Source organism: Clytia hemisphaerica, unplaced genomic scaffold, assembly GCF_902728285.1.
Source record: "Clytia hemisphaerica strain Z4C2 unplaced genomic scaffold, Clytia hemisphaerica genome assembly, whole genome shotgun sequence".
Lineage (NCBI taxonomy): Eukaryota > Metazoa > Cnidaria > Hydrozoa > Leptothecata > Clytiidae > Clytia > Clytia hemisphaerica.
Genome location: NW_027103918.1, coordinates 29,970 through 40,615, shown reverse-complemented (window position 1 = coordinate 40,615; position 10,646 = coordinate 29,970). Strand labels below are relative to the sequence as shown.

General features: G+C 34.2%; 1 protein-coding gene across 1 annotated transcript; it reads right to left on the bottom strand.

Annotated features, from left to right (window-relative positions):
• Positions 1 to 90: 90 nt before the first annotated feature.
• Positions 91 to 1,614, bottom strand: LOC136809570 (6-pyruvoyl tetrahydrobiopterin synthase-like). The gene is made up of 2 exons (XM_067066104.1): positions 1,367 to 1,614; positions 91 to 962 (listed from the first exon to the last, which is right to left on the bottom strand). The coding sequence occupies exons 1-2, from the start codon at positions 1,508 to 1,510 to the stop codon at positions 684 to 686; spliced, it is 423 nt and encodes a 140-aa protein (XP_066922205.1). The 5' UTR covers positions 1,511 to 1,614; the 3' UTR covers positions 91 to 683.
• Between the last annotated feature and the right edge of the window lie 9,032 nt (positions 1,615 to 10,646).

Here is a 10,646-nt window from a genome sequence, read left to right as displayed (position 1 = left end):
ATCAACATTTCTCTGAAATATAGATACAATTTCTTTGAAAAACTCCACCCCGAAATAAAACAGCAAAAAAACGACAAAAAATTTCCAATGTATTTGTATGTACCTGAATATTTTTTTAAGATATACATCGCAATCCTTAAAATTAACCATTAGAAAAGAGTATATTCCTCGTAAGTTCAGATAATAAAAAAATATATATTACTCTATAAATACTCTAAATCAAAGGGACAACATCCCAGTCGAATGAATTAAACTCATACTGTTTCCTTACAGGTGATGCCAAGTTGAAGAGAGATTGTGTTTTCGTCAATCAAAAATGTTGGCTTTTTCATTAAAGCAGTAACAGTTACAAAGAAGGAGAATTCCTGTACCCACTGTGTATTGAGAGAGCATTTACAAGAAAGAAATGAATCAAACAGTGGTCTGTCAAAATAATGATAAAAACAGACTATTGATTGAAATTCGTGAAAAGAGATTGCTTTGCCTTTAAATATGCTTTTGAAACTGTTGTCGTTCAGACGTTATAACTAATTCAGTAGAGAAAGACTTGGAAATTAATAAACGTTTATGAATCTTAACATCTCTACAGATTAAAAACAGTCTCAAAGGGTTTGAGATTCAGAAAGAGAATTCATTTAATAATATATTACAAATTCTAACCAATGCGACTTTTGAAATATTGATCAGGTCTGTTCGCCTCTATAAACCACAGTACTGCTATCCGTCTCTTTGATCTTGACTTCATAAAGCAAATCAGGCTCCTTCATCACATCTTTCATACTTTGCCAAATAAAGATGGACAAATTCTCCATAGTACTGACATGTTGGCGGAAAAAAGGAATGTCTACATCTATATTTCGATGGTCTAACACATTGTCAATTGCAGTGATCATATACTGTTTGAGCTCATGGGCGTTTATGAAATAACCTAACTTTGGATCAACTTTTCCACGCAATGTGACCTAAAATACACAATTCATAAATATTTCAAGCTTTTAACATAACCGTATACATTATTTTTCCACTTTACATATAAGTAAAAATGCATCAAATGCATAGTATTATAAGAGACTTTTTATTTAAGAAAAAATTAAGAACGTCACAAGAGGTATTAGTGGGAAGGTTACAGTGCGGTGATCAAAAGAGTGACAAACAGTTACTTTAAACGTTTATAAGTCCTGAAAAGAATACCACTTAGTACAAATAATATAAACAAATGAGAGAAAATGACGTTACAATGACAAACGTGGTGAAAATATAATTATTCATTTGGAAAATATAAAGCATCAGGTAGCTTTGAAAACTTGTCAAGAAATAACTAAAAATGAATGTCCAAGATTCCTTTAAAATTCAAATCGGCCTTTACCTTTACGGTGTAGTTATGTCCATGTACACGATTGCATTTCCCATAAAATTTTTCATTCTCAGCATCTAATAATTCTTTGGAATGAAGACGGTGTGCCGCAGAAAAAGTTAATTTTTTTGTCAAATAAAGGACATCAGATACCATCTAAAGATTGCAAAACAATGGCATCATCATCATCATCAAAAATTGTATAAAAACTTTATGATTAATCTTTCAATTCTATTTTCCTTGTCAAACAAAAGGATTCATATCAGATTAATAAAACAGGGATTTAGGCTTAAAACTTCAAATTAACACACAAAAACAATCATATATGATGCCATCATATCAAAGTTAATTAAAGTTCATTGAATATAAGGGCTCCCTGAAATTATATAAACCACTATAAACTAGTATTATAAATCACTAAAAACATATTTCAGAAGATAATATAAGGGAAATGTTTATTTGGCAGACATTGCCTTTAGTTTGGTTCAGAAATTTTTTTATTTTGAAATGTAACCATCACTTCAGGTAAATTATTCAATTATTCAGCGATGTAGTTATTTATGTCTAAGCAATGATTTGAAATAGATAGTAAACAAACCTCGAACCTTTCAAGAATCCAAATATATAAGTTCAAGGTTTGTTTATTTTTCATTTCAAATCATTTCTAGGACTTTATTCAGCTGCAGCCGATTGACAAATCGTTGCATTAAAATAAAAGTCCAAGTCCATTTTTGTTGTTTTGAGAAAATCGACTTATTAGATAGATAGATATGAGCCCTCCGAATGCAATCGGGATGGGTCCTACCCACGAAGGAGTAGGAATCACGGCACTGACAGACACTGCAACTTGACAGACGCGAGCTGCCAAGTCATGGCGTATACCATGACACTCAAACGACACTGGGAGAGCAATGCTCACGCGAGGCCGAACCTTATGAGTGCCACGGCACGTCACAATGTCTGACTAATCTACCCACACTCTAGTATCAGAGTAATGGTACCCAATTACCCTCACATGGCATGGGTTGCCCCGGGCGAAGGTAAATTCACTTGCCAAGTGAATCGTAGAGACATGGTGGGTATCAATCTTGGGCCTCCCAGGCGGGAGTCAAGGATGATGACCACCATACCACTACGCCTAATTATTACTATTAATAAATTATTACTAAATTATTTTTTCTTACTTCTGAAAAACCATTAACATTTGAAATATTTTTGTGTTAAAAATTTGTTTCCACTCTGGACTAAAGGCTTTCTTAAAACTGATGTGAATTCTTATTTTTCTAAAAGCTTAAAATTAGGTCACTTTAGGTTGTTTTCTTATGGATTTAAGCCAAAAAATCGATAAAAAATGGGGTATAAAGCATCGGTATGGTCATAACATGGTCGAACGCGACCAAACAGAAGACACAACTTTGAGATGATTCCGTGTACAAACGAATTCCTTCTTTTACCAAACTATAACAACCTGGAATAAATTGCCAAAAGATGTCACTGAGGCAAAGACAGTCAAAGTCTTCAAAGAAAGACTCAACACTGCATGGAGTAAACATTTGAAAAGATTCGACACAAGGCAATTGTAAAATACGAATAATCACGGTCAGTTCCAGAGGCCCTCGTGCTCATAGAACTTTGTTTCGTTATAATAATAACTCAATTTTCCAAAAAATGGACTTTAAAAGCTTTTTTATTTTGATGTGAATGACATGAATATTTTTGTTAATTTGTTAAAAGTTTTCTCATCTTTGTTTTGATACTGGAGTTTTTTTAACTATTCAACATGAGATTGTGCCTAGCAAAAGATCCATTTTGAATTTTGTTTTCCTGTCCTCAGCATTTTAGAGATTCTTCATATACATAATTTTACAATACAATACTTGTGATTAGATGAATGATCCACATTAGACTGATTTACGGTAACCACTTGGTGCTGGGGTTCAGACACTGACAAGTAGTTAGTAACACTAGGAAATCAAGCTTTCAGAAAAAACAACATCAGTCATCTACAAGATGTATTTGAAACAATGAATTTGAAACAAACTGACCAATTGCTAAAACGTGCTAGAATCAGCCAACCAAATTTTGTCATTCAATTCCCAAAACAGGCGCTTCAATTTGTTAGGCCTTGATCATACGCTAAAGTAAAAATAATATCTCACGTGTAAATGGGTCTTTTGTTTGAGGTCCGGCAAAATTCCCGGGAAATAGCCTATCCAATGGCGCGTGGATCTAGGTGGATGTCTTCTCCCTGATAGATCTTTTTTTTGGGAAGTTGCTCTTAAAATTACTTTTTAAGGTCGTTTTGGTTCAAATTTTTTCATCTCTATCAAATTTTTCCTAGTTTTTGAGAATGTTAATTTCATTAAAAAGAGCTGGTTAATTTTTTCATGAATCACTTTAGAAGATTTGCGGCGCAACCAATAAGTAATCGATAGATAGTAACAATTTTTACATGATCGCTGATTATTGATTTTTTATCAATTGAGTATCAAATTATTTATCAATTACTTTATCCTATCAATTAAGTATCGATTATGTCAGGGGGGGTGAAGCAGTTAGTACAAGACATCATGCCTACTAACTGCTTTCTCGGAAGAAGTTAGTAACACCACCACCTTGGTACACTTAGTACAGTTTGTACTAACTGAATTTAGCCTTGAAAAAGGCTTTTGACCTTCATAAATTCAATAAAATCAAATAAAATCAAATTTAATATCTTAAAAATGATTCAATATCCATAGCTTTCAATAGGAAAAAACAACATTTTAGAAAATCAAATTTCTATTGCAACCAGCAAATTTTTTTTAAGATTTAAAAAAAAAATTTCGAAAATTTGAAAAAAAAATCTACTTCCCAAAAAAATTTTTATGGTAAAATATGGTCTTTTTTTTTTAATTTTCTCACAAAATCCTATTTTTTACACAATTAGTACCAAAATTTGGCAAATTTTTAGCAGGGGACCACCCTTTTTTGCAGTTAGTACATCTGAGTACTAAGTGATTTTATCCAATTCATATGGCACACCACCACGGTACTAACCGGCATGATGTCTTGTACTAACTGCTTCACCCCCCCTGATTATGTATCTATACAAATTCAGATGCCAAAATCTGCTCGTGGGACTTAGACAACGTTCACATGCTACATTCTGTCAGGGATATGTTATAGCAGAGCTGGATGAAGGACGAGAATTCCTTAGCGGATTTCTTCTTTGTCTTTTCTATTGTAAACTGTTGATGATAGAAATCCATCTCTGTCCCCTTGAGTGTTCTGTTTTTATAAGAAAAATGAAGCAGACAAATTATTTATGCAGTACGTTTGAACATAATTATTTTGCTATGATGTTCCCGCTTTTCATCAAAATAATATTTGTAGAAGATACCCCAAAAGCTTCCTTGTAAATGAAATCTATTTTTTATCAGCGTGTGTTATGAATTTGAGAAGCTTTCATGATTTCTCTTTAAAAATTTCGGATGTAAATACTTTGACAAATAATGTTTCAATTGACTTGAAATTTTTTCCATAATCAGACATACCGACTTGCTATCTGAAAATATCAGTTAGAAAGTGAGGCACCCTGTGGTGTAGCGCAGTATTTCAAATGAAAAAGTACTATTTATAATCTTAGAGAAGAAACTTCTTATAACTTTACTAATAAAAACAATGTTTTTCATTTTTTTAAATTGTCATTCATCAATGTTTTACAGACCCTCTTGATAATTAAAAGTTTTTAATCGTGAACGATAAATGCAGCAGCAGAATCATTGGCTAAGACGTAAGAGGAAATCCAAATTTCACGAGTTTGTAATTAAAAAAGTTAAATTTCGTATCAAATTTTAATGTCAGGGACAGAGATAGAACAAGGCTTTTTTAAATGTGCGTTATCCAGCTCCGCTATAAGATATCCCTGATTCTGTTTTGTTTTGAAATGAAACAAATTCCGAAATGTCAAAAGATGTTACAAAGCAAAACAGATCAAAATGGTTTCGCTCCACTATTTTTATCAGAACAGAACTGCTCCGTTTTCTTACTCCAAAACGTTCTGAAATGAGTATGAACACTTGCCGTGGCTGACTGGTCTTGAAAGCCAGCCGGTCTCTAGTTCTGTCGGAAGAACTTAAATGATGACTTCTATGTCTGACGGCCGATTACTCATTTTGGATTTTTTATCCCGACCACCATCGATAGAAACAAAAGATCTGTAGTTGCAAATAATCAAATCTTTCATGATATAATGACTAATTGGTATAATTATTGTAACCGACACTTAATCAATACTTATATTATTGGAATTGATACTAAATCAATAGCTAATAGATAGTTATAGCTAATTGATAGTTAGGTAATTGATATATAATTAATTGATAATCATCTATATTAATTGATGGATAATCAATACCCACAATTTTTTTGACCTTAATTATCTATCAATTAAACACAATCGAACGCAATCAAATAACTGCAATTCAATTGTAGAATGCATTTTTAATCTTAATTGAATATTGCCCAGAATTTGCCGTTCGATTGATTCGATTATGTTTGATTGTATTCAATAATTTTTAATTGATTAAATTATATTTGCTTGCTTTCATCAATCTCGTGCGGTGCTTATGTGCTCGCCACGGCTGTTTAAAAGTGAAATAACAAACCTGCAAAAACAGGAATCAACACACTTTTGCCATCTTTATTTTAATTTTGCGAAATGCGAAATGTCTGGAAAAGACTTGAAAAGTATCTTCTAGAATGTGCATTGTTTTTCATATTAAAATGTAAGTACACAATAATATTTTTATTTATCTGTGTTTATGATAGTTTAGGATTACTCTCATGAAAATCCCATGTGAAATCACCTTTTGATAGAGGAAAGCTATCCCAAACAAAGGCAACTTTTTTTCTTGCTTCTCCTTTTTTCACACGCTGTCTACCATCTTGAATTTTTTTTGTTATGTTGAATGTGGAAATTGTGCCTTCCTAATTTCCATTTTTTGCTTGTGACAAACACCTGTGTCATACATACCTTAATTCCATTAACTTTTGCGCACCTTTTATTTTTCCAGAGAATATGTGCGCAAAAATAGGGTGTGCGAATTAGTAATTGTTATGAACGTGTGAAAATCCTAACTTAGGGCTCTTTTAATAAGATAGGACCTCGATTCATGTTAAATATGCCTCTGGGATGTAAAATCTAGCTTAAATACACACTTAAAAGGAGCAAAACTCCTAATTTCACACATTTTTTGCCGTCTTCACCTACAATCATCGTCAAATACATTGAGAAAATATCCCAGAAATTGCAAAATGTGCAAAAATTAAAGGGTGCGCGAATATCCTAATCTACGAATTGCGCGAAAATTAAAGGCAAATTAATGGAATTAAGGTAAACAAAGCACAATCGAACATAATTGACAATCAATTGAATGTAATTGACAATCAATCAAACGTTATTCAAACACAATCGAACACAATTGAATATTACCCAGGAATCGGCTGTTCGATTGAGATTAGATTGCGTTTGAAAATCGAATTGCATTCACTTGATCGTATTCGATTACATTAGATTGGATCAATTGTGATTTTTATTCGAACTTGTTAGATTGACACCATCTGGTTTTATGGATTACGACCCCCTGGATAGAATTAGGGAAGCCTTCCAAACTCAAACTTATCACGGAAAACGTCAAATGGATGTTTGTTTAGGGGGTAGGGGTATAATTTGTTGACATTCTTTCGTGGCAAAGAAATTATCAGCAGAAAAATCAAGTTTAGAGAAGTTCATTCCATGCCAGATGTTAATAGACCTTATTGCCTTACCATCCGCCATCTTGAATTGTATGCAAAAATAGAGCAATGAAAAAGCCGGGGTTGGATTTAGTTGGAAAATATGCAAAACATATGCAAGTTTACACAAAGATTAAAAAGACAACAAAGCATCTTATAGTCTTATAAAGAGATATTATAATCATTAGAACAATAAAAGATGGAATTTCTTAGTCCCAAAAAAAATATTTACAGAACAACAAAAGCCTTTTAGAAATTTGTTCTTAAAGACATTGCATATATTCATAGCTGTCAACTTTGCCTTGCAAAAATGCGGGAGAGCTCCAAGTTGGAAAAATTTTCTCGATAATCCAATTTTTCCGAATCGAAAAATCAGGAAATCGAGGTAATTTTCCTGCGAAATCCGATTTTATCAGAATTTTTTTTCCGGAAATAGGGGAAATCGGGAAATTTTACGTCTCAATTTTCCAAATTCAGGAAATTTTGCCATTCCGCTCTTTCAAATTCTGAATTTTTTTCAAGAAATCAGAAACTTTTTGGAAATGCGGGAGATGCGGGAGAAAATCCTGAAAATGCGGGAGATTTGGCTGAATTTTTTTTCCGCGGGAGAAAGCGTTGGCATGCGGGAGTCTCCCGCCCAATGCGGGAGAGTTGACAGCTATGATATTCTGTTTACATGCCATTAAAAAATTCCACCAAGACGGAGTACACACATTAAACTTTCAAAACACGCAAACTGAAAGCAGTAATTATGTATGACGTCACACATTCAGCCGGTTCAGATCAATGCTTTGATTTGATCGTTTGGTGGTTAACTATTCCCAGGAGAATAATTTGCCGTCAGCCAAATAAGGATTATTTTTGTACCTTTGTGGATGATTTTTTCAGCTTGAGTTTATGTCTAATGTTATGGTTTTTTGAAGTGCTTGTTCTAAGAGTTGAGCAAATTTGATTACAGTATTTCTAGTTTTCAAAAGAAGCAAATTTAATCTTTCTTCACCAAGATTACACCTTAATATAATGCCAATTACAGAATTATGCATGTAAGTTTTATATTAATACTTTCTTTTTGCATATGTTTTGCATACTTTCTAGGGAATTTCACCACAACAATTCGGCCACCACCATTTTTGTATACAGTTCAATATGGCGGATGGAAAGGCTGTTTTGAAAACCATAACAAACAGCCCAATGTTTATTAATGCCTCAGGTTCTCTTTGCTTGACGGCCTGCGCGGCCCACAGCGAGCGATGGGAAAAGGGTTGAATATTTTGAGATCAAGTTTGATTGCCACGACCAACGTTATTTGAAGGGGATAGGAGTTCGAAATTAAAACGTCCATTTGATGCTTTCTGTGCCGTGGCAATGAGTCTGAGTTTGGAAGGCTCCCCCCTCCTTAGCCTTGGCAAACAAAGTTTTTTGCACAATGAAATGGCTAAAAACCCTACTTTTTTCTTAATAAAAATTTTACATACTTAATCCCTTTGTAGTACCTTATACAAAAATTAGAGCACGTGTATAGTTTCTAAAACTGCACTTCAATCTACAGCAAGGTCCCTGGTTAAACGCTTTTTATCGGTAGGCAAACGATATCATCCACCAGGATGCAAGTGAAATTTTTCAATCTGCAGACTTAGACAGGGGTTCGATTATTAATAGTTAGGATTAGGGTTGGAGCTTGAAAGTCACAATATTATAAGGCTGAAGGCCTTCTTAGGGGCATTCGTACTTCTGATGCTAAGATCCCTTGTAGGGGCACCGAACTGGTAGGGTTGGGAGCTTTCTTGATTAAGGTCTGTAAATTGCACGCTATATACAACTATTTGTGAATGACAGCTTTCTGTCGTGTCTCGTTGGCGCAGCAAGCGGTTGGCTGGGTATGGGGTTTGTGAACACCAAGGTTACTTGCATTTGGTGGTTCCAGCCGAGGTTGGAGACCTTTTCACCGGTACGGGCAAATTTCAGAAAAAGACTTAGTAAACAGTTGGAAACACTTGAGAAAGTCTGAAAATCAGGATAGAAGATTAGTAATTAGAAAATGGGGGGGGGATAAGCGAGGATGCATCCTGGCAGTTACATCAATATGCCTTCTTACCTGTCTTTAAAAATATAAATAAAAGTAATCACGGAAAAGGACGCGAAAAAAAGAGACATAAGTGTGAGAACAGAGTAATCAAACTCGTTAGAAAAAGTACCATTAGAAGTCATAAAAAATCAACCTGAATAAATGCAATCGAAATTCCAGAGAACTTCATAATTCCCCAAACAACATTACATTACTATGTCAAACTCCCATCACATAAATTTTACAATTACGTCAGAGTAGACTACGCTCGCCACCGAAGAGGTTTATTTGGAAAGGGTAATTATATTTTATTGTTCGCTTCTTTTTTAAAGATTTGCCAAGTTGGAAAAGTATGAATTTCTTTGTACATATTTTACCTACCCCAAATATTTGGGACGCTGAGTTTTAAACGAATGGTCAAGTTGAAACGAACGATAAATGTATCAAGGTCTGTTTTATTTACCCCCTGGTGACTTAACAAAAGAGACTTAACTCGATGTTACAATCCAATTATTGAAAGTTTGTCTCGGCCTTTTTATAATGAGCGAGACATACGTTCTCTGATTACGCAATTTTCATATCAACATTTTCGAGGCATTTTGATGTAACTGCCTGGTGGATAATATCGTTTGCCAACCCTTTTTATCTTTGAAATAATTTTTTATTATTTAAGGTCTATTTCAGAAATTAAGGAGAGTAATTCAGTGGCAGTTGTTACAGTCCAAAACAAACTATAGAAAACTATATACTCACAAAACTATAATGAAAGATGATGTCTGAGAAAGAGAAATACAAACAATTTTTGTCCAACTGGCGAAATCGTGATCTCTGCCAATCCCCCATCTGATCTTGTTGTTGTGGTAGTTGTTTACATTTTGTGAAATTGTATAATTTACAGACCATAACACGGTGTAATCTAATGACTGCGGGTATACCATGCGGGATATATGCTAGCCGCCACCCTGCCGCCCGAAAATAGCGAGTTTATGTATGTGTGTTTTTCAGCGACGGAGACGGTAAGGTTCTAATTTGACTAGATCCTGAGGACGACGGTAAATCAGCATTTTTACCGTCCTCGATATTGCGGGGCGGAATTGCGGGTTTTTCCAAATCGCTTCAGTCACTCTACCGTCCTCAAAAGTGCAAATACATAAACTCGGTAGTTTAGCTGTATCGAAAGGGCGGTTTTCAATTCAAAAAGCAAAAAAAGGTTATCATAAGACAGGGAGTGCAATATTGTGTAGGGGTAAAGGGATACATGTTTTTTTATAAGCAAACAAAAACTTGAAAACAGACTCGGAGATGCTTAGGTTCAGTGTGTTTAAATCATTCGAAGGCCCAATTGTAAAATTGTAACCAATTTCAACCAAAAACTCATGACCACGCCCTTAAAATGGAAATTTAAAAGAATGGAAAACCACCCACAGGGATTCGCCCAAGGAACAAGTG